This window comes from Acipenser ruthenus, chromosome 3 (genome assembly GCF_902713425.1).
Source record: "Acipenser ruthenus chromosome 3, fAciRut3.2 maternal haplotype, whole genome shotgun sequence".
Lineage (NCBI taxonomy): Eukaryota > Metazoa > Chordata > Actinopteri > Acipenseriformes > Acipenseridae > Acipenser > Acipenser ruthenus.
The window spans coordinates 12,463,558-12,488,758 of NC_081191.1; the positions used below are offsets into that span (position 1 = coordinate 12,463,558).

At 36.6% G+C, this 25,201-nt stretch overlaps 1 protein-coding gene across 7 annotated transcripts in view; it reads right to left on the minus strand.

Annotated features, from left to right (window-relative positions):
* The window catches only part of LOC117435622 (A-kinase anchor protein 9-like), a 102,953-nt gene that overhangs the window by 22,636 nt on the left and 55,116 nt on the right, over nucleotides 1–25,201 (minus strand). For 5 of the 7 annotated variants that reach the window (XM_059012563.1, XM_034920856.2, XM_059012561.1 and 2 more), the window contains 16 exons: nucleotides 23,335–23,497; nucleotides 15,346–15,558; nucleotides 11,696–11,734; nucleotides 10,312–10,544; nucleotides 8,890–9,009; nucleotides 8,174–8,350; nucleotides 7,861–7,965; nucleotides 7,242–7,394; nucleotides 6,842–7,021; nucleotides 5,285–6,412; nucleotides 2,593–2,742; nucleotides 2,229–2,273; nucleotides 1,981–2,130; nucleotides 1,588–1,737; nucleotides 605–754; nucleotides 42–86 (listed from right to left, as the gene is read on the minus strand). In XM_059012563.1, the coding sequence (XP_058868546.1) occupies nucleotides 42–86; nucleotides 605–754; nucleotides 1,588–1,737; nucleotides 1,981–2,130; nucleotides 2,229–2,273; nucleotides 2,593–2,742; nucleotides 5,285–6,412; nucleotides 6,842–7,021; nucleotides 7,242–7,394; nucleotides 7,861–7,965; nucleotides 8,174–8,350; nucleotides 8,890–9,009; nucleotides 10,312–10,544; nucleotides 11,696–11,734; nucleotides 15,346–15,558; nucleotides 23,335–23,497 (3,201 nt within the window). The remainder of the gene's footprint in view (nucleotides 1–41; nucleotides 87–604; nucleotides 755–1,587; nucleotides 1,738–1,980; nucleotides 2,131–2,228; nucleotides 2,274–2,592; nucleotides 2,743–5,284; nucleotides 6,413–6,841; nucleotides 7,022–7,241; nucleotides 7,395–7,860; nucleotides 7,966–8,173; nucleotides 8,351–8,889; nucleotides 9,010–10,311; nucleotides 10,545–11,695; nucleotides 11,735–15,345; nucleotides 15,559–23,334; nucleotides 23,498–25,201) is intronic. The other 2 variants (XM_059012562.1, XM_059012564.1) reach the window with 2 other exon arrangements.

Here is a 25,201-nt window from a genome sequence, read left to right on the forward strand (position 1 = left end):
TTTAGGTAGCCAATGGAAGGTTTTGCTAAAGCATCATTTACCTGTTGAAGATCCTCTTGAAGCTGTGTAATAGCCAATTCTCTAACCTAAACAAAAGTACATTAAAATGAAATACAATTCAAATGTCAATAAGATTTAAAACAACTATATTATTATTATTATTATTATTATTATTATTATTATTATTATTATTATTATTATTATTATTATTATTATTATTAATAATACTACTACTACTACTACTAATAATAATAATAAAATGTTATAACTTTCTAAAGCTAAATGTTTTAGCTGACACAGTCAGTACTATCAATTACTAATCATTGAAGATCGAAGAGGCTGTGTGGTCCAGTGGTGAGGCTGTGTGGTCCAGTGGTTAAAGAAACAGGCTTGTAACCAGAAGGTCCCCGGTTCAAATCCCACCTCAACCACTGACTCATTGTGCGACCCTGAGCAAGTCACTTAACCTCCTTGTGCTCCGTCTTTCGGGTGAGATGTAATTGTAAGTGACTCTGCAGCTGATGCATAGTTCACACACCCTAGTCTCTTTAAGTCGCCTTGGATAAAGGCGTCTGCTGAATAAACAAATAATAATAATAATTACTTGCAACAAATCCTTAAGCTTTTCTGTCTGTTCCTTGTAGCTGTTCAATTCTTCATTCATTGAAGGAGCTTCAGACTTGACCTCCTCCAGCTCCAAAACCAGTTCAGACACAGCAGTGGGTTCATCACTTTCAAGCTTTGATTTTGGTGCCTGGTAAGGAATTGAAATTAAGATATGATATTCTTTGATATAGCTCCAGCGCATCCAAAACTCTGCTGCTCACCTTGTCTTTTCCCTTCCTCGTTTCTCCCATGCTACTCCGCTCCCTCCACTCTTGCAAAAACTCTTGTACTCGCCTATCGCTATCGCAACCTTTCTGCTCCCTCCCATCTCAAGACTATTATATATCCCTACACTCCCTCTTGCCCCCTCCGTTCCTCCGCCACCGTCAGATTAGCTGTACCCCCCCCTCCTATTTTCTGTATCTTGTACTTGATTTTACTCTTAAAGGGAACCGTATTCATGTTTTTTGTAATTCCTCTTATTTTAAATCGTTCTTACCCATTTATTGTACTTATTACTTGCTCTTAACGGAATCACTCTTAAACGTAATTATTTACTGTATTTTCTGTTTGCTCTTATTTGAATTTGCTCTTATTTACTGCTGAATGTATTGTATTTTATAACTCTTATCTGTAATGTGATATTTTGTAACAACTGTAATTCGCCCTGGATAAGGGCTTCTGCACAAAATAATAATAATAATAATAATAATAATAATAATAATAATAATAATAATATATAACAAAATACTAGACCAAATATAATTCTTGAGGGATTAAATAATAAAAAGCAGACCTCCTAAACAAACACATCATCAATGCATCTACATAGGCATTTTAATAAATCACAAAAACAATACTGAATTTGCACAGGAAATCTAAATACCTCAAACTCGCCCTACCAAAATAAACATCCAGAACACATTTTCTTTTTTAAAACACATTTGTATTGGCACAAAACAAACAGCAGCATGTCCTTACCTGCAACTCATCCTTCAGCTTTTCTGCCTGCATACTGTAGCTGTTCAATTCTTCTTTTGCAATGGCAGCTTCAGACTTGCCCTCCTCCACCTCCAAAACCAGTTTAGATACAGCAGCGGGTTCATCACTTTCAAGCTTTGATTTTGTTGCCTATGTATAGAAGTTTTATTTTTAATTTTAATTTTAAAATTAATGAAATGACCACTTACAGTACATTAAATCGATCAAACAATTTTTATATAGCGTCTTTCACATTTATACTATAGTACTATAGTTGCCATGTCACAGGAAATGTAAATACCTCTACATTTCTCTATCAAAATATAATTTGCAAATTACTATTATTTTAAACACATTTATATTGGCATAACACAAACAACTGCACGTCCTTACTTGCAACTCATCCTTGTGCTTTCTTGCCCGTTCCTCGTAGCTGTTCAATTCTTCTTGCGTGGCAGCAGCTTCAGATTTGGCTTCCTTCTGACCGGAAGCCAGTTTAGATGCAGCAGTCGGTTCATCCATTTCAGGCTTTGTTTTCGTTGCCTGTAAGTGCAAACCATTAAAATAATGTAATAAAAACACGTATTCAAATGGCAAGACTTGGTATACTGTATGTTTCTAAATGTACATGCATCCTTTACCTGTTGAAGATTCTCTTGGAGCTGTGTAATAGTTAGTTCTCTTACCTAAACAAAAGGAATTTGAAATTAAATAGATTTAACAGTTAATATAACAGATTACAACACTGCACCTGCTTTAAAGTATTTATTTTAATAAGATCTTAATATACTTCAAAGAACCATATTACTTTGGTATATACAGGCTTATTACCTATTTTCTGCAACCCTTACAATAAGCAAAACGTTATACTGTACTTTATACAAATAATTATCATTGAGTTAAATTTTGGTTAAATCTAGTGGATACAAATAACTGTCCAGTCCAATAACACTTTTAAAAAATAATTTGAGTATAGTGAATAAACAATCAGTCAGTGATCCTTACTTGCAACTCATCCTTAAGCTTTTCTGCACGTTCCCTGTAGCTGTTCAATTCTTCTTTTGTGGCGGCAGCTTCAGATTTTACCTGCTCCAGTTCCAAAGCCATTTCAGATGCAGAAACAGTTTTGTCAATTTTTGGCTTTGTTGTCCTGGCCTAATAATGGGATTTAAAGAAGATAATGTTATTTCAACATGCTATTATTTGTTATTAGTTTTATAGCACTTTTCACAGTGACATTCTGTCAATTCTTACACTTACGAGTACATTTTGCAGTTTGTGCTCACTGTACCTCTACACTAGCCATTATCTGGCACTGAATACTGTTTAGGTATAATACTGTAGTGTCCACTGATTTACTTCTGGCCCTATTACCTCCAGAACAGATCTTATTGACTGGTAATATTCTCCAAGTAAGGATGAATACTAAATGATGTTAAACATTTACGAAGGAGTAATTCATATATCTTTTCCAGTTTTCTGACACCATCAACTTCTTGGAGTGAGTATACAAAACTATATACACACATTTTGGAGTTTAACTATATTTTACATGTTCAGATGCAACAGCTTAGGTAAGACTAGTAAAACTTTTTTTTTAAAACACATGAGGTATTTTTAGTGTTGTTTTTATTTTACCTTAGGAAAACAGGCAATATTTGTTACAAGGCTAGTGTGACCTACAATACTGAACTGAAGGACATTCTTATTGTTCTGGATTTTCTCATCAGTCAAGATTGTGATTGATAGGATACAGCAGTCCTCTAGTATCCAGTATTATTCAAGGTAGAGATGGGCTGTACTGTAGAAAGCTTGTCACTAAGAAAGTAATCCGCTGTCACATCTACAGAAAGTCAAGTAACTTGTATAACGATAGACAACAATGGACAGACAATAATAGAATAATAAATGCTGATGAGTGGGATGACTTTAAGATAACATTAGAAAAAATACATTTCAAAAAATATTTTGGGGAAAGTACAGAACTTCATCAAGACATTGTTCTTGTGCATCAACACACAAGTGGATTAATCTGTAATTAACTACAGACAGGAGCTTTTTCTCTTCTACCACTCATCCAAGTGTTCTAAAGCCTGATTAACTACATTTAAAAGTCATTTGTAATTCTGTAGTTACACAATCAACTGGCTAAGTGGAAAATTGGCTTGTACTTCTTAACATGCTTTGTAGGATTTATTTAGATTGAAAAGTACCACAACAAACTTTCAAGGCTTTAGGTGTCTCTTAATGATGTGTGAAACTGAAATAATATGGCAGTGTCCATTCACTTCTAAGTCACTCAAACCAGCATCCGAGTATTTTGTGTGATTTTCTTTGACTTATCCAGGTAAATTCACGATTAGGAATCACGTAAATTACGGCCTATTGCAGGGGTTTCCAACTCTTGGCATCCTAACTTAGGACCTCCCCCCGAGATTTAGATTTTGATCCCATTAATGACAGAGGTTGTTCTTTTGTACCAATAGAAGTACTACTGTATTCATTATGTTCAGGGTCATTTCTCTGACATTTGAGAAACTCTTCCATATTTACTGCACTCAGTGATAACATATATTTTGCTATTTGGTTTTATTTATTTTATTGGCATATTTGTATACACCTCAATAGTGGAGGAAGACCAACTATTACACATGTGGGTACTGACTCCACACTTTCCTTGTCTATGCTGCAATGCCTAGGTAAGTTTTTAATTTAGTAAATCGCCAATTATTTTATTATTTTCTCCCAATTTGGCATATCCAATTATTTTTAGGCTCAGCTCACCGCTACCACCCCCGCGCTGACTCAGGAGCAGCCAAGATGAACACATACTGCCCTCCGAAGCGTGTGCCATCAGCCGATCGCTTTTTTTTCCCACACTGCAGACTCACCGTGCAGCCACCTCAGAGCTACAGCATTGGAGGACAATGCAGCTCTGGGCAGCTTACAGGCAAGCCCACAGGCGCCTGGCCAGACTACATGGGTCACTGGTGCACGGTGAGCCGAGGACACCCTGGCCGAACTAAGCCCTCCCCCTGTGCGGCGCTCAGCCAATTGTGCGCCGCCCCCTGGGAGCTCCCGTCTATGGTCAGCAATAGAATAGCCTGGACTCGAACCGGCGACCTCCAGGCTATAGGGTGCATCCTGCACTCCACTGCCTTTATCAGATGCCCCACTCGGGAGCGCATTTGTAAAAACTTAACCCAATATCCTTAGTTTCGTGTGTATGTTTTGCAAACTTACTGTTAAAAGTAGTTTTTTGGAATTAATAATTGTAAAGGTGCATCAACATAGTTCTCATTACAATCACCCTGTTTTGTTTTCTAATGATACATACTGTTAGCACAGCTACGAGCTGACGTCAGTGTTACATTTGAAATAACCCCCAGCACCTTACAGCAGCATCTAACGTAATTTGAGGAGAGAACATTTTTGTATGTGCTGCAGTGAAACCATCTCACAGCTCCCAGGGGTCCCCGGCCACCAGTTTGGGAACCCTCAGCCTATTGAATTTTGGTAATGTAAAATACATGTTTAATATGTTTTGTTTTTGATGCAACAAAGTTTTTACTAATGAACGATTCATAAAACAGGTAAAATTATTAGCAAATATGTTTGAAAGATTTTATGATGGGTCTGAAAGCAAGGAAAACGAGTCAACATACTAAACATTTAAAATGTAGTTACATTTACTTGCCTTAGATGTTTGCACATCCTGTTTTTCTGCAATAGGCTTCTTCATTTGGTCCAACCGAGCCAATAACTGTGCTAGCTTCTTCTCATACTCAACCACACCCTCTTCTGTGCTGTGGACCAGCTGCCTTTGTAGCTCTCTGTCCTTCTGCAGCTCAGCTAGCTCTTTCTCTAACTCTGTGAGCTTCAGTGTTAAAACAGATAATTTGTTTTTAGGGTGATCTTCTGTTTTTCTGTCCTGCTTTTCATTATCCAGTTCTGTAAAACCGTGGGTGACTGCTATGGCTTCAGCGACTGTCTCTGCCACTTCTGCCGTTTCTCTCAGCCCAACACCTGTAACAGAATGTCCCTGCAGTTCTTTAATTTGACTGTGAAGCTCTTTGGTATGTACTTTAGACTGCTCCTGCACTGCGCCAAGTTGTGCTTGGCTTACTAGAGCAGCAGCGACCTTCTCCCTGAGTTCGTCTTCCAGCTCAATAATCTTTTGCTTCAGGAGTTCAGTTTTGGCCTGAGCTTGCACTTCTTGAGAATGACACAAGTCCAGCTCTGCGTTCTTCTCTCGGACAAAAGCTTCCAGTTCTTCCTGTTTAGCTTCCAGGGTGGTTATCTTAACATTAGCACTTTCTTCCAGTGCTTTTATTTCAGCCTGAATGACTAACACAGTAGTTGTCTTTTCTCGTAAGGCTTCCTCCAACTCAGCTGTCGTGTTGGAGATTTTTTCCACAGAGATAACTGATCCCTCCTCTTGTAAACATTTGTATTTCTGCAATAGGCGGAGGTGATCAGCCTTTAGGGTTTCCAGTTCTTGGTTTGTCTGCTGTATTTTAACCTTCATGCCTTCAAATTCTTCCTTGGTCAGGCTAACCTCTTTGCAGCTCTTCTCTTGTAACATTGGAGCTTCCTTCTCTTCTACCATCATTTCCAGAGGGTGCTTTAAACTTGAAGGCTCCTCAGGGTCATCATCCTGTGTTTTATGCTCAATCTTTGCCAACTCCTGCTGTAGTGTTTCTATTACTTCATTCAGTTGCTCAATTTCATCTTCACTTTTCCTTTTCAAGCGCTCTTGCTCACTCTTTAGACATTCAATTTGAGATTCAAGCTCTCTCATCTGTTCATTCTTTTCTTCTATCACCTAATACGCAATAGGCAAAGAGAAATGGATACCAAATCCTAAATCATTCTTTACATTAATTCACACTACAGATAGCTATGTTAAAGCTTGCCATGTTTTGTTCAGCTACAGACAAGACAAATTGAAGAGATGCATTTTGTGGAGTAGTGGTTAGTGCTCTGGACTCTTGACTGGAGGGTCGTGGGTTCAATCCCAGGTGGGGAACACTGCTGCTGTACCCTTGAGCAAGGTACTTTACCTAGATTGCTCCAGTAAAAACCCAACTGTATAAATGGGTAATTGTATGTAAAAATAATGTGATATCTTGTAACAATTGTAAGTCGCCCTGGATAAGGGCGTCTGCTAATAAATAAATAATAATAATAATAATAATAATAATAATAATAATAATAATAATAATAATAATAATAATCTGAAAAACATAGATACCTTGTTGTCAGATGCAAACTCCAGTTGCTGTTGGCATATATGAAGCTGTTCATTTAGATGCTCAATTTCTTTATCTTTTTCTTGCATGACCTGAGAGAACTTCCCAATTACAATTCGATGGTCCTCAATCGAAACATCATCAGAGTCATTTAGAGACTTCTGCAAATCTTCGACTTGATGCTAAAAACACAAAAGAAAGGATTTGTTCAATTGTGTGACACATTCTCATGTTAAGTGAATTCCCTGTGGCTATACATGGGAAGCTGGTAATAAAACAATATTGAAAAAGGGCGCTCATAAGCAACACATGTGTTGTAAGGACAGCCATCCCCTGCATATGTAGGTCTTTTAGATGTTTTGCTCTGTAGTTGAATAGAAATGAAAGGTCACGGCTGTTTACCTTTAACATTGTATTCTGGTGGTTGAGCTCTTGATGCTGGGTGCTTAATTCCTTTCTTTGGATTTCCATTTGCATGTGTAATTGCTGGACCTCCTCGTTCTTATTCTCAAGTTCCTCTCTGAACTGCTCCAACTGCTCTTCCAAGTTTGAGATCTGAAAGCACAAAGAAACCAAAGCTGCTTTTACAGACGCAAACACAAATCTTATGTAGCCGCAACCATAATATATTTACTGTCAGGCAGGAGCAAAAACACCAAACTGCATTAAAGTGCATATGCAGTATATAAAAACTAACTAACTAAATATATAATTAAATACATTTAGGAAGTAGGCAATTGCTAATTGGTGACAGGGATTCTGCATCATCTTTTCTGGAGAAAACTTAATATTGTGCAATATGGTTGTCAAAACACAAACCATTACATGTCCGAAGAAACCAGATGCCTGACACAAGATAACTGCTTGCACAACGTATGCAACTGTTGGTAATTACTTTCTAGATAAACTTTATGGTTTTAAAGAAGAGGATGGAAAAACATTGAAGGCCATGGTTCATGAAGTGATAAACAGCAGCTATCTGGTAGAAATGGTTAACGCTTAGGCTGTTAAGACTGTATACCTCTTTTTCCTTCCTGTCCAAGGCTTCACGTTCAGTCTGCAGTTGAGCTTCCAGGGTTATCTCTCCTTTAAACACAACTGGTGTATAATGCTTTCTTTCTTCCACCTTAAAAATTAGATTATTAGGTGCTTGTCTGTTCCATAAGGGGGTTGTATTAAAAGCTTGGTAACTCTTGAGTAAATCTTTGTAAAAGTTCTGGAAAGGCAAATGTTGTACCAGATCTTGTTGTACCCAAAAACAAACTTCTGCCCTCATTAATACTTTTATATGATCAAAAATGCATAACTGTAAATGCAAGCCAAAAAAGTCATACCTTTTGTAACCTGTCTGAGCTGCTTATTAGTGCTTGTTCCAGCTCTCTTATCCGATTCTCCAGCTTTTCAATCTCTTCATTGCGCTCCTGTACATCTCTCTGTAGCTGCTCCTTCCCTAGTACAAGCTCACTGCACCCATCTGTTTTATCTTTTAGCTGATTGATCAGAACTTCCACCTGGAAAGAACGGTTTTAAAAGAGAACCATAAAAGAAAAAAATAATAAATAATGAACAAATAACTAAATAAATACTTTAAAATATTCAGAATGTAAATTAATTGTGTGAATAATATTTAGCTTTCGAATTATAAAGTCTGAGCAATTATAATTATAAAGTCTGTGCCTTTTCCTTTCAGCAATCAAAAATGAAAAACTCTAGAGCAGAAGAATGATAGTCATTTTAAAAGCTTTTAATTTCCTTTTAATTTTTTTTTTTTAATAAAATAACTTTTGTATGCACAGTGCTGGTTTTGGTTTCCTCCCCACAAACAAAACAAAACATGTCATAATGCCAATAGGTCTGTTTGATCAAAAGATCCTGTAATACAGGTTCAGGATTAAGTTATTGTAAATAATTCCCAAAAAACATCTCAAATATAGTGCTGTGTCACCTGCCAATGGTAATGTAAATAGTTTTGTAAGCAAACATGAGTTCAGAAAAATAGTTTTAACTGATACAAAAATATGATTAAAAACAGTTTACAGAATTGTTGTACCTCTTTGTTCCTTTGTTCTGTGCTGGACTGCAATTTTTGCGGATACTTGAGCTGCTGTTCTAATTTCTGTATCTCCTGTTGGAATACATCCCTTTCATGCTCTCTGTCAATAGCCTGCTCCTGTGAATCAATTATGACAATAATATGCACGTCATGCTACTTTTATATGCATGGGAACCACATGAACCAACTTTTATTAAAATGTTCACTCTCTGCATCCATCGCCTGTATTGGTTCAAAGTTAGTAATACACTGCTGACCATATTAATATAATTATATAGTTATAAACCGCAGAGTGTTGGTTTCCATGTTTGTGCATTGCTAATAATTTTGCTGTTTAAGGGTTACCCCAGTGGTTAAACAGTATGTGTATAATTGTTCTGCTCTGGCCCTTGGGGCCTATGTGATTGAGTTATCAGGTCCCTAAATCTGCTTTATTAGAGTAATAGGACAGAAAGGTAACATTTGTTACATTTACTAAAAGAAAAATCATAATAAAAATAGTTTTAAAAAGTCCAAATTCCCATTGGGCATATTCTACTGATTTAAGTACTATGCAGGATAGCCGCTATACGATCGTTACCTTTATTAAAAATGTGCACGGATTAATCTACCGATTAATCAACTACAGTCCATAAATTTACAGATCAGTTTTTAATCGAATGACAGCCCTAATAAAATAAATAAATAAATTATATTATATATATATATATATATATAGACACACACACACACACACACACACACACACACATATCTGCAGTGTACAAAACTGAAGGCAAATTAAAGAAAAGGTTTTTAAAAAATGTACACAAAAGTCTTTTATTTGTTTCGGGCAAAAGCCCTTCTTCAGCTGTTTAAAAGAAGTCAACAGTGCAGTAAACTCCAACAGATATCGAAAACAAAGATTTATAAGAAAAATCTTTTGGTCGCAAAAGTTTTGCTTTTGTGGATGAGGAAAAAAACATTAAAGAAATAGATGTCTACAATTATATATTTCAGAAAATGAAGCTGATGCCAACTGAAAAATATCTGGGAGAATAAACATAATTTGTAAAACAGTTCCTTAGGATGTCCCAAGACCGTCTTGTCTTGATTTCGAACACCACATCTCGGCAGTCTCTGATATAAAACAACTTGTGGTGTAAGTTGCTGCAAGATTCAAATACTGTCCAATATATTGTTTTTGATGTTTCTGGACTGATGCAACATTGAAAAAGTAGGTTATCGTTACCTACATTCACAGTATGTACACTCACTGACACAAATATATAGCAAGTAATGTGGAGTAATAAAACTTCAAGAACTATAAAGAGTTGTTCTCAACAAAACACAATGTAAAAATAAAGCACGTATGAGCATCATGCTGTTGGGAAATCAATACATCTTAAATGAACAAAAAAAATAACCCTGAATGCTTACATCGAGAAATTTTCTGTTCTTCTCCAGCTGTTTCTCAAGAGCCTGGATCTGCTGCCTCAAGTCCATGATCTCAGCCTTATTCTCCTGCTCAATCTCTATGACTCTGTTCACCTCCTCCTCCAGCTCAGATTCCAGCTTCTTTACCTGCTTCAGGAGCTCACTGTTCTCTTTTTCTGCCTGCCGCTGCACCTCCACCTTCTCCTTCATGAGCTTCTCTGTCTCCTCCAGCAGGTCTGAATTTGAATGAAGAACATTAAGCCACCAGTTTTTTGAGATGATCATAAAAGCGAGCCCTTAGACTTAATTGCTTTTCTTATGCAAAGGCATAGGGACATTGAAACATTTCCAGTTTCCTTGCTAGTTGTCAGAGTGCTTTCAGAAAGAATGATATCTTATCAAATTATGACCATAATTTATATAAAGAAATATAGCTTCTTACTTGCATTTAGATTTACATAGCAAATACGTGTTTTCTGATCACAGAGCATTGGGCTTAAACCTTGAGACCTGGAAATGATGGGAGCCATTAGAGGACTGAGTCTAGATGTATTTTAATAATTCACTCCATGCTTTGAGTAAAATAAGTTTAAAGGTGTGACGGGTTTTTTTTGTTAGTGCATGGCACTCTGATAATCTTGTAGTGACAAAGAACAAGGCAGATCTTGTGGAAGTGTTTATTTGGGCAGCTGACAGCATCAAGGTAAACTCAAATTGTTCCTTTCTCTATTGATAAATGCAGCGGTAAACTAACTACCAAATGCTTTCCCCATTATATACCAGATTTAAGAATGAAACCAATCTTACCCATACCAGCATTAACCTTGTATTGTTTGGTGTGAGAGTAAAATTCACAGTAAGTGTTAGCTAAAAACCAAAGGGTGAGAAAGTGAAGGGGGAAAAAAAAACTTTGGCTAAATTACTGTTTCTGTAACCATATGCATTTCAAGCAGGGAAGTATTCAAACAACAGCAATCACCTTCTTAAAAAGTTCATATAGCCCGAGCAAACAAATGACAAAGATTGATCTCTGTTTATAAAAGCACTGGGAGGATTGATAATGCTTTTATATACTAAAAATAAAAAGGACTTCTCACTTCTTTTTATTAATATCTTCATGGTGTCAAGGGCCAGTGAAGATGATTGCGGTTTAGGATACTTAAACAATTATTGATTAGTGTTTTTTCATGCTTACTAAATCTGTATTGATAATAGCTGGTATTGAAGTTAGAAAAAGGAAGGAAATCAGAAGCCAAAGCAGTAGGTTAGTAAAGTAAGCAAGTACAAGGCAAGCAAGCTTGACGCTCATAGCACTTGATTCATAAATGTCTATTTTCTGTAAGTGTGCCATCCGATTGAAAATTGGCCATGCTCAGTAAAAACACACCTGCTTCAGGTGCTGCATCAACTGCAGCTTCAACTAGGCCTAGAATAGAAAAGCAAAATAATTCAGCCATTTTTACAACAGGACTTCAGAAAAAAGGCAAGAGGTGAAAATTAAAGAAGTGGTCATACAGTTTATTAGAACATTTTTGTTAAAAGATTCTGTAGAAAATGAAGCTGATGCCAACTGAAAAATATCTGGGAGAATAAACATACTTTGTAAAACAGTTCCTTAGGATGTCCCAAGACCATACATATTTACAACATTACTTACAATCTCTCTTGCCTCGATTTTGAACACCACATCTCGACAGTCTCTGATATAAAACAACTTGTGGTGTAAGTTGCTGCAACATTCAAATACTGTCCAATATATTGTTTTTGATGTTTTTGGACTGATGCAACATTGAAAAAGTAGGTTATCGTTACCTACATTCACAGTATGTACAATCACTGACACAAATATATAGCGAGTAATGTGTATTAATAAATCTTCAAGAAGTATAAAGAGTTGTTCTCAACAAAACTCAATGTAAAAATAAAGCATGTATGGGTAGCATGCTGTTGGGAAATCAATATATCTATATATATATATATCTCTATATATATCTATATATATATATATTGGTATTTAAGATTTTTTTTCTTCTCTATTCTTGAAGTAAGTCTAAGGTAAAGATGTTTCTTTCTTTTAGCTGAGAACCTTTTTTCTTAATAAAATCATCAAATGACTGGTCACACACTATTTCAAACTGTGTTTAAAGATGTGTGGGAGTTACTACAAAGGGTGCAGCTCAATAACAAAAGACTCTGAGCTCTTGTAAGCCTTCAGCAAACATATTGTGCCTATTCACTGAAAGAAACTAAAAAACTAAATTATACTGTAATGTATAAACCAATTCCATACAAAACATACAACTCTGTAATAGTTGCCAAAACAATGATATGGTAGTATCTCACATTTTTTTCACACAATGCTAATCAGTTATTTATAAATAACATTGTTTTTTAGTTAAAAAAACAAAACAAAACAAAGATCACTGAAGATTAAAGATCACTACAGATTTTTGACACTACCTTGTGACAAATTATAAAGCTAAAAACAGTAATAAATGACTGATTCCTACGTAGATTTCAAATACAATTACATACTGTCATGTTTTTAATGCTATAGTTTCTATTAATTAAGCTTGATTATAACGTGCATATTAGTAGCAGAATATCAAGTAGTAACACGGTTGTTAAGTGCAATAGAGAAACCTACGTTCTTGATCTAATAAAAACACACATATTCCCAATATGACGTTTTAAAATGAATAAATAAAAACATTCAGATTATGTCTACCCTGAAAATTTAATATGATATAAAGTTACTGCCGCTTTAACAGAACCTAGTCCCCCTTCTTAAATTGATCTACAAAAAAACAGACCTACTATGTAAAAATAACCTATTTCTTAAAGAAGTTCAGTTCAGTCGTGCAGGTTGGCAATGTGCACAGTGCAGATCTGGGTGGTTATGCAGCTCTGTGGATCCTGCAGTATCTCTCATGTACTTATGCAGCTCTGTGGATCCTGCAGTGTCTCTCATGTACAATGCAGTGAAAAAGTATTTGCCCGTCTGATTTTCTGCATTTTTGCACATTTTTCACATTGTATTTGGTCAGATTTTTTGTGGGTTGTAGTAGTATATAGAAAAAAAATGACACCAAAGTTTGGTGCTTCTTTCATTTGTTTGGTGTGCAAGGTAATCAAACATGCAATCTTCAGGTGTGAAAAAGTTATTGGCCCCCCAGTTAACTCAACCTAATTAAAGGGATAATTAGGGTCAGCTGTTTGAGTACTTTGATTAACAACCAGGCCTGATTTGGGCCAGCCCTGCCCAATATAAATCTGACTATCTTTGGCCCTTACCATCAGAGTGAAGTTGTCAGCACATCTAGAGGCACATCATGCCACGAACAAAAGAAATTCCTGAAGACCTCTGGATAAAAGTTGTTGATGCCTATCAGTCTGGAAAGGGTTACAAAGCCATTTCTAAGGCTCTGGGGCTCCACCGATCCACAGTCAGAGCCATATTGTCCAAATGGAGAAAGTTTGGGACAGTAGTGAATCTTCCCAGGAGTGGCCGTCCTGCCAAAATCTCTCTAAGAGCAAGGTGTAAAATCATCCAGGAAGTCACAAAGAACCCTAGAACAACATCCAGGGATCTGCAGGCCTCTCTCGCCTCGGCTAAGGTTAGTGTTCATGACTCCACCATCAGAAAGACACTGGGCAAAAATGGGATTCATGGCAGAGTAGCAAGGCGGAAACCTAAGAAGAACATGAATGCTCATCTCAAGTTTGCTAAAAAGCACCTGGATGATCCTCAAGAGTTCTGGAACAATGTTCTATGGACAGATGAGTCAAAAGTGGAACTTTTTGGCTAACATGGGCCCTGTTATGTCTGGCGAAAACCAAACACTGCATTCCACAGTAAGAACCTCATACCAACAGTCAAGCATGGTGGTGGTAGTGTCATGGTTTGAGGATGCTTTGCTGCATCAGGACCTGGACGCCTTGCCATCATTGAACTATGAATTCTGCTCTGTATCAGAGAATTCTACAGGAGAATGTCAGGCCATCCGTCCGTAAGCTGAAGCTGAAGCGCAGCAAGACAATGATCCAAAACACACAAGCAAGTCTACATCAGAATGGTTGAAGAACAAGAAATTTAAAGTTTTGGAATGGCCTAGTCAAAGTCCAGACCTAAACCCCATTGAGATGTTGTGGCAGGACCTGAAACGAGCAGTTCATGCTCGAAAACCCACAAATGTCACTGAGTTGAGGCAGTTCTGCATGGAGGAGTGGGCCAAAATTCCTCCACAGAGCTTTGAGAGACTCAAGAAGTACAGGAATTGTTTGGTTGCAGTTATTGCTGCTAAAGGTGGCGTAACCAGTTATTGAGTCTAAGGGGGCGATTACTTTTTCACACGGGGGCATTGGGTGTTGCATAACTTTCTTTAATAAATAAATATGTATCAAATTTCTGTGTGATTTATTCACTCAGGGTCCCTTTTATCTAATATTAGGTTTTGGTTGAAGATCTGATAACATTCAGTGTCAAAAATATGCAAAAATACAGAAAATCAGACAGGGGGCAAATACTTTTTCACAGCACTGTACTTACGCAGCTCTTTGGATCCTGCAGTGTCTCTCATGTACTTACACAGCTCTATGGATCCTGCAGTGTCTCTCATGTACTTAAACAGCTCTATGGATCATGCAGTGTCTCTCATGTACTTACACAGCTCTGTGGATCCTGTAGTGTCTCTCATGTACTTATGCAGCTCTGCCCGAGGGGGCTGTGTGGTCCAGTGGTTAAAGAAAAGGGCTTATAACCAGGAGGTCCCCGGTTCAAATCCCACCTAAGCCACTGACTCGTTGTGTGACCCTGAGCAAGTCACTTAACCTCCTTGTGCTCCGTCTTTCAGGTGAGACATATTTGTAAGTGACTCTGCAGCTGATGCATAGTTCACACACCCTAGTCTCTGTAAGTCGCCTTGGATAAAGGCGTCTGCTAAATAAACAAATAATAATAATAACAATAATAATGATAATAATAATAATAATAATAATAATAATCTGTGGATCCTGCAGTGTCTCTCATGTACTTACGCAGCTCTTTGGATCCTGCAGTGTCTCTCATGGCATCTTGCTGCCTGGACAGCAGCTCCCTTTCCTGACGCATTATCTGTTGCTCCTCCTCCAGCTCCCGCAAATGGCTGCCTGTCAGTTGGAGCTCCTGCTCCAAGTGCTGCTGGATCTCTGCCTTCTGCTTGACCTGCTCCTCCAGTGCCACTCTCTCATCTGCGTAGCCATCGAGGATGCCTACAGCACAAACACTGTTTCAGTGAGAAAACTACATCAAAGCTGAGGCACAGTTGACATCTGTTTTTTCCTTCAATTTGTAAAATCCATAGTGATCAAAGCGATATCATAATATTTTTTTTTAGTATACTGCAATGTGATAACAGACATTTAAGTACTACTGTTAGATTAAAACAATAAAACAGTAAGTCAGCAACAATAAAAACTAAATGCGACAGGAGATGCCTCCTGACATCTAAACTGTTTTTAATTCTGTACTGCACAACTTGAATTACCATACAGAGATTCATATTTGAATACTTGCTTTATGTTGTTTGCATGTAAACAACAACAGATCTGCCTCATCATCATACATTGAACAACAAATTGCACACTTACATCAACATCATAAAAGTACAATTGGCTGAAAAACATAATGTAGTTAAAAAATTAAGCTGACAAATGGTTTTTCATTAAAAAACACTTTATATACAACAAAGGTATGCCTCCAATACAATCAAATAAGCACAAGTTTCAAACTGACTTTGGACAAGGCCTCAGTACAGCTCAGTGCATATGTTTGTATCAGAAAGCATGGATATTCATGGAGTCAATTTGAAACAGATGGAAAGACTAACAAACTTTTACAAGATTTGATATTTATACCTTCATAAGCAACTGGTGATTCCACTCCCATTTGTCTTACTTCTACACCCCTTTTCAAATTTTTCACCTTTTGTTGCCTTATAGCCTGGAATTAAAATGCATTAAAATATTTTTTTTCATTTATCTACACATCCTACCCCACAACTTCCAAGTGAAAAAAATATTCTAGAAATTTGTAGAAAATTAATTAAAAATAAAAACTGAAATAGCTTGGTTGGATAGGTGTCCACCCCCCCTTGTAATAGCAATCCTAAATTAGCTCAGGTGTAACCAATCGCCTTCAAAATCACACACCAAGTTAAGTGTCCTCCACCTGTGTTAAATTGTAGTGATTCACATGATTTCAGGGTAAATTCTGCAGTTCCTGTAGGTTCCCTCTGCTGGGTAGTGCATTTCAAAGCAAAGACTCAACCATGAGCACCAAGGCGCTTTCAAAATAACTCCGGGACAAAGTTGTTGAAAGGCACAAATCAGGGGATGGGTATAAAAAAATATCAAAGGCCTTGAATATCCCTTGGAGCACGGTCAAGACGATTATTAGGTTTGTAGCCAAGTTAAATGAGTACTACAGGTACAATCTAGCACAGCCACCTAGGTTCAAACAACCTGCTGCTTACTTTTTAAACGCAGTTAGAATTTTAGACCCGAATTAAGCATGTTTTCCTTCTTTTGACACAGTACCATTAAAATAAATTCCTGGATGGGACAAACAACATGACAATGAATGTGCTGCATATATGGCCTTTATTAAAGGTAACCGAGTTTTGGCACTGTTTCTATTTCCACATCTGTATAACTTGGCAAAGCTTTGAATTATACTTCCAACCAATTCAGTGGATGCAAAAACATGCAATCTCAATGTATGGGCAAGTCTTCACAACACAGACACAGAGAATGTCGTCAGTAACTGCTGGGGGACGTTGCATGCTTGCTTTAACAAATGAAAGCACTCTGTTTTAGTAAGGAACAAAGTACCACTATTTTTAGACTTTTTTTTTTTTTTTAGTGATCTGAAACATTATCTACTTAGGTTTATTTAATGTTTAAACAGGTCAGCGAAATCCTAATTTTATTCCATAACCTACCCAGGAAAATATGTAATTTCTCTGCAATTTAAGTAGAGCCCTAATTATAATGTATAATAAGCACAGCCCATGTGGTTTTTATTAAGCATTATCTTATGTCAGTGCACAACCCTGACTCATCTTTTCCAATGCTATCTGTTGTATGCCATAGAGATAAAAGCATCTGCCTGTCAAGCTAAATTATTTCACTAAACATAAAACACCCCTAAGGTTTAGCAGCATCTTACAGGAAAGGTCATAGATAGAGGTAAACTTCTATATATATATCATCAAAAAGTAGGTTGGAATTTGTGTCTAGAATATTAATTTGGAAACTATGGAGTCACCCATTACATTGTCTAAACAAGCCTCACTTGGCGATTTCTTTCAAGTGATCATAACCCCACTGCTTACCTGTTCCTCTGAAATTCAAAAGCACACAAGAGTCAATACCCCACAGATTGTCATTGGAAACTTTCCTTTGCGATGAACAAAATAGTATTTATTTATAAAAGAACAGGAAAGTAAGAAATTGTCTATCCACCCTCAGAATGAAACAAACGTGAATCCCTTTTGTGACCTTGCCTCTAACTCATATATATTTTCTATATTGTATTCTTTTCTCTCAATCTCTCTCCCTCCACTGTTTCTGTGGGTCTATTTAGTCTTCACTTTGTCTGACTTATCCTGCTTCTCAGTCTCTGTCTCAGACTACTCCTCCCTGGGAAAATGAGAAAGATCATCACATGGACCTCCTGTAAAAATAACATGCATTTACTAACTATAGAATATGCAATAATGTAAATGAACATGTCTTCCAGTTATAGATTACATATAAGGTTCATTGTGTTATACGTTTATGGTAAGAAACTTTATACACAAGTAATATGAGGCTTGTTGATACATGTTCATCACTTTAAAAACCCTGGCTAAACTCCCAAGAAAACAAAATACTGGCAACTGTAAAATAAGATTATAGTACTTTCAAATAATGATGTGCACCCCATAAATCTGTTGCTTTTTAGTTGGATAGAACACTGAAATAGCCTAAAGCTATTTTAATTAAACGTTTGGATTATAGTGGATTCTGAGGGAATGTGTAAGTGTGTATGCACTTCTTTTGGCATGTTCTGAAAATACAGAATTTGAATGGTGCCAAATAGAAATAGCTAAGTAAAACAGTTCTGTGGGCAGAAATTGCAACATTGCCTTTTATCAGGCATGAAAGTATCTCTGGAATTAACAGTTTCTTCAACACCCCGCTGGAATTTAGCCCTCAAACATAGTTATTGTAATGAACTTGAATGGACAACATGGAATAAACAGCATCTCTATCAAAGATTAACACAAACTTAATGAAGTACAACGACATAAGTGGACAGAGATACTACAGCAAATAAATCAATGGAATGCAGGCCTAGACATGCAATGAATACTCTAATTTGATGTTTAAAGAGTAAGTAGTGGGTTCTGAAAAATATAGTGTTATACGTCCCCATGTGTTGCTTCAACTGTTTAAATAATGTACCTGTAATTTTTCTTTTCATAGTTAACATCCTGACAACTTTTTACACTAATAAACTTTAAAAGCATTTTTCAAAGCGCTTTTCAAAATGTCAGCTCTAGTGCATTGGGGTATGAGATCTGTCCTCAAACAGTGGTGCACGCAGAGAGTGAGTAAGGGGGGCATGACTATGAAAGGTGAAGTTCTATATAATTATTTTTTAAAAGGATAGAACAATTTTAACAAATACACAAATGACAGCGAACTAGTCCAAGTTCTTACCTTTTAAATGCGCAGTTGAAGAATCTGAGAAATTATGTTTTAAGTGGTGAGTGAAACTGCAGTGAACAAAGCTGAAATGGCAGGTTCCATGTATGGGGCGCCAAGTGTAGTAAAAAAAAAAAAAAAGGCACTAATATTTTAACAGGTGTTTTTTTCCAGGATTTAATGTAAAAATTGCATATTTTTTCCTAGATTTAACCAAAAAAGTCCAGATTTAGCTAAATACATAAATGTTAAACACATTCTTAAAAGTTTTGAAATTTATAAAAAATAAACTGGCACTGTATGTAGAGGAGATGGGGAAGCGGAGGGTTTGGCTCTTGGAGTGTAAGGGCAGCTCTGCAGCATACAATGCCAAGTCAAACATTTCAATGGGCGGGGGCTCATTTGCTTGTTAGCTTCAGATTTAGCTGACAAAACAAATATTTTGAAATAACACCTGAAAAAATATGAAAAATTGCATTCCCTGCCTGATGGCTTTCCATGTAACTACATGGACCTCTTAAAACGACATTTCCCATCATCCTCCTGCTCACATATGTAACAGATGGATTTACCAGTGAGCAGGAGGATGATGGGAAATGTAGTTCTGACAGGTCCATGCGGGTACATGAGAAGCCTTGAGGCAGGGAATGCAATTTAAAAGTTTAAAAAAGTGGTAAAAATGTAAAAAAAAAAAAAAAACACACTACACACACCTTACATAAACAGCAACACATGGTAACATGTAACACAATAAAATACAAAGGTCCTTATGTACCCTTTAAGGTAGCTTCCACCCTTTTACCTCTACTTTAGAATATTAAAAGGTCATGTAACAGTCTGCAACACACATTTCCCAAGTTTGTTGTACCGTATATCACAACATTGAAACATCACTATTGATACACTTTTTCTTTTGAAACACTTACCACATGCAAACATGTTTGCAAGAGATTATGGCTGATTATGTGCTCTGGGCTTCTGGAGTTAGGCGTATCAAGGTTAAAATTCCTTATGTGGACAGATTAAAGGAATTTATGCCGCACAAATCCTACAATGGCACAAACAGACTTGGATGATTTATACACGTTTAGAATTAAACTAAAAGTGAACAGGAGTCGCTGGTGTGTGGTAAACCGAGGATTACCCTGACAACCTGAACTCTCCCCACTTGGGTGGTGCTTGGCCAATTGTGTGCCACCCCCTGGAAACTCCCAGCCACAAATCGGCAATGGCATAACCTGGACTCGAACCAGCGCTCTCCAGGCTATAGGGCACATCCTGCCCTCCACACGGAGCGCCTTTATTGGATGCGTCACTCGGGAACCCGAATTAAACTTTTCTATTGCACAAATATAATATCCTGGAATATCACATGGGCTAGACGGCTCGTAGAAAAATAGAGACTAATAAACATTCTTCAAATGCCTGCGTGCTGGATCTTTAATTTGAGATTTAACTTTACTCTAAATGCAATGTTTTATTTGTTTTGCTTTTTTTTAATACATGCATGCTATTTTAGCTACATTTAATTGCTAAGAGACATGACTCCACTTTTCACATGACTACATAACATTTTCAGTAATACTGTTAAACATAGGCGGCGTGTACAAGAGGCTTGGGGAGGCTAAGCCTCCCCAAAATAAATTGCCCAAACCCTCACAAGAAATTGTTCTGACCAACACAAAAAATAATTTGTGAAAGAAGATAGATTTTTTTTTTTCCCGCAAGCGTGCAAAGCAGGTCTAACAAACATATTTGTCGTTTTCTTACTGCACAACTGCAAGACCGCTAGGGCAGCTGGGATATCAAAATCAACACTGTAGTACAGATACTTTTTAGCTGCATTTCAATATCATTGGAGGAGACAGTGCTTGGCTGATTTAATGTCAATTCTTCCCACCAATCTGAGCCTCCCATAACGCTGCAGGAGGCAGCCGACGAAAACTCTGAATCCTTTTCGCTCATTCCCTTGCCTGGAACATCCTCTTCACAATTTCTACATTTATTCGAATTTCTGTTATCTATACAAACAGTTTGATCTGAATCTGATTTTAAAGAACTTGTTGCAAAATATTTTCGTAGCATACTGTCTGTTTTCACGCACCACCGTTTTGTGAGAATTTAACTGTGACGCTACAGTCAGAACATACTTCCTTCGACTGTTTGAACAAATGTCACCTTTCAGAACACCGTTTGTGGTGCCAGATTATGAATGTTTCTGAATTCTTTTCTTTACATTTTTCCAGGCTCAATCCATTTTCAGTGAAAAGCAGGGACTATTGAACTTCTGAAAAACTTTCTGCAAGGAAAGTAGAAAACTGCAGCTGCCTCCTTACTGTACTCTAAATATGAAAACATATTTTAATATTCTGATGAAAATGAATGGTTTTGCTTAACATATACACAGGTAAACAAGGTTATGATGGTCCTGTTGCAGTATCACCAAGGTCCAAAATACAGGACTTGATTGCATTTCAATGTCATTCAAGGAGACAATGCTTGGCTGGTTTAATGTCCATTCTTCCCGCCAATCTGAGCCCCATATAGATATTCGAAAGTTTACTGTAAGAGTGCTTTTTTTTTTTTTTTTGCAAATATACCTTATGAAATATGTTGAATGCCCCTTGATTATAAGTACAATAGCAAGCACATGTTTAGAAGCTTAATAGTCAATATTAATAATTGATTTAAATTGGTGTGAAGTGATGGAAATGGTGTTTTGAAATTGGTGTAGTTACTGTAGGACTGCAGAACGGGTTAACGGATTTAAAGGTTTTAAAAAACAATGCCACTTGTTATCCTTACTGTTTTTCTAATTTGCTTAAATAGGCAAAACATGTTTTAAAGTACAAGCTAGTGCTGTTAAACTTCATTTATTTGGCCGCCTTGTTGGAAAGAAAACCAGTATTTCTACACCACACCTGTGCAGTAAGCCTGTTAGAAATAGCTATTGAAGGTGTAGGCACAGTACATCTGACAAAAATAAATATGACATAAAATGATTAAGTAATATGAAACAATGTATGAATATTATACATAGATATCATTCCTAATTCTTCTTAGGTTGTTATAGATTTAAAGGGATCTACGGTACATTAGGTCCTTTACTCCTTTCATTATTCAAAAACGATCCGCTTCCTACAATACAAATATAGCTCAGGCAAATTAGGTGAACAATCTCCTAACATGACCCCTACAGCAGTGCTCCACTGAAAATCCATAATACAGATTTAAAATAGTTCTTGTATTAATTAATTTCAAATGGTCACTAGGATTCATTTACCTGCCTATATATATATATATATATATATATATATATATATATATATATATATATATATACACACACACATACATACACATATACAGTATATATATATTAGACTTGGTCGAACAGCTTGTTAAGGTTTGTGACAGTGATGACCGAACCACTGACCAATAATTTGGCCCTGGGAGGGAGGTCTTTGTTATACCTAATATCAAGCTTATGAGTGGCCAGCCCAAGAGAATTTTAAGGTACCTGTTGTGAACAAGGAAGTAAAGAAAGGGCTTTTTTTATTATTATTGAGCTCCAAGGAATGTACATGATGGACTTTGAGGACTTTAAAGAAAATAATCTTAATCGTTTAAACAACATGCAATTGTGGATAGACGTGTTTTATAATTGCAGTGTTGTTTTGTATAAATACAGTATTTGTGATATCACTTGTCCTTCAAGGGACATGTAGAAAGTAATATTGGGTAATATATGTGGTTCACCACTTAAGTCAATTTTCCATTAAATACATTTCACAAATACAAACTATTTTCTTTGCTATCACCTAGGTTTCCTTGCCTCTTACACTCTACATGTATCAGAAATACTTGAACTAAAACTCAGTTGGTGTATAGTAAGAAAAAAACAGTGCTGTGTTCTCGTTTTAATTATCCTGGTATGCATTTTTTACTTTAACTCACTGGAGCAGAAAGAACAAAAACAATTAACCCTACTTCACGTGACATTCTCTCCTGACAGCAATAGCTGGTTATACTGTACTGCATTTTGTGTCCTCCTACACAGGAGCACTATGTTGATACGCTACATCAGTTAGTCTCTTCACAACTTGCAAAAAAGACATATTAAGTTTCTTAGGATGATCAATTATTTATATCCAGAAAGGATTTTATTTTCCATGTTCTAAAATTAACTTGGTTTAAAACTTGTATTTATTTAGATGATTTCCATTTGTTTCATAAAGCTCAGACTTATAAAGGCAAATGAGTGTACAGTATTAACTGGGTATATGTCATACAAACCTTCAGCTTTGTGGAGCTCCAATGCCAACAGCTCCCTGGCCTTGGTCTCTTCACTGAGCCTCTCCTGCAGCTCCTCCTGACGTTTCACAAGTTCGTTGATCTCAGCATTGCGCCTAAATGACTTGCGCGTGAGCTCTGTCTGGGTGATTCTGGCATGTTCAAGCTGAAAAAAGCAAACATTATTTGTTCAATTTATTTACAGTTACCTTGTGACTGAACTTACCTGTTCAAGGAATCGATTCCCAAATAAAACACACACACACACACACACATATATACAGTGTGTGTGTGTATATATATATATATATATACACACACACATACTGTATATATATACACATATATACACACACACATACATATACACTTATATATATATATATATATATATATACACACACACACATATATATATAAGTTTTGCATGTAAAATCTGTACATTTATTTATGGTGTGTGGTAAACCGAGGATTACCCTGACAACCTGAACTCTCCCCACTTGGGTGGTGCTTGGCCAATTGTGTGCCACCCCCTGGAAACTCCCAGCCACAAATCGGCAATGGCATAACCTGGACTCGAACCAGCGCTCTCCAGGCTATAGGGCACATCCTGCCCTCCACACGGAGCGCCTTTATTGGATGCGTCACTCGGGAACCCGAATTAAACTTTTCTATTGCACAAATATAATATCCTGGAATATCACATGGGCTAGACGGCTCGTAGAAAAATAGAGACTAATAAACATTCTTCAAATGCCTGAGTGCTGGATCTTTAATTTGAGGTTTAACTTTACTCTAAATGCAATGTTTTATTTGTTTTGCTTTTTTTTAATACATGCATGCTATTTTAGCTACATTTAATTGCTAAGAGACATGACTCCACTTTTCACATGACTACATAACATTTTCAGTAATACTGTTAAACATAGGCGGCGTGTACATTTATTTATTGGATTCCTTGTGCACATCCACACACCTTATCTGTCAATCAGCTCAAGCTCTAGTCCCTCTCGACTGCCCTAATCCTATTTCTGCAGGCTAATGACGACTCTTCTCTCAAGCTCATCATCATCATCATCATCATCATCATCATCATCATCATCATCATCATTATTTCATTAAATGTTTTGTTTGTTAAAACAAATATTTTCAAGTACAGCACGTCACCAGTTTGAGAACAGTCCCATACGTAGCAACCTCACAAACTGAAGGGCAATTCAAATCTTGATGCCAGGGAAATAGCCTAATAACAACGTTAATTCAATAGTGCTACTAGTACTAAATGAAGCAACACTTACATTTCCTATTTTCAACAAATACACTTTAAAATGAAAAATGCTTACAATACTTGCATAACCCCCGATACTCCTGTAATATTAAAGAACCAGCAGGGTGAAATACTACCCGTGCCTATTATCTTGGTCAATAGTCAACGGTTACACAACACAACAGCTGGTAGACTGAAGACACACAACCATCTTAATATTAAAAATAAGCATGGTTGAAGATTCTTCGTATTAATATGCATATGATCTGTGATAAAATATTTTGTGATGTCGACTTCTAAACATCAAAGCAAGTTATTAAAGTTTGTCATAATAAAATGTGGATTTTTGTATTGTGAACCACACAGTGTATCAATTTAGACCTAGCTATATACTTTAATTTTCCTGATTTTTTATTTTTATTTTTAATGAAAGGGACAACAATCAAACTAGCATTTGTAAGAACGATTTTAAAATAAGAGACAGTAAATGATCATTCCAAAATGTATACCAGAGTTCTTGTCTAAACCTGAAACTCTCAATATAAAAACATATTAAATTGCAATACATTTAAACAGCTCTTCTAAATTCATAAACAGGTTTAG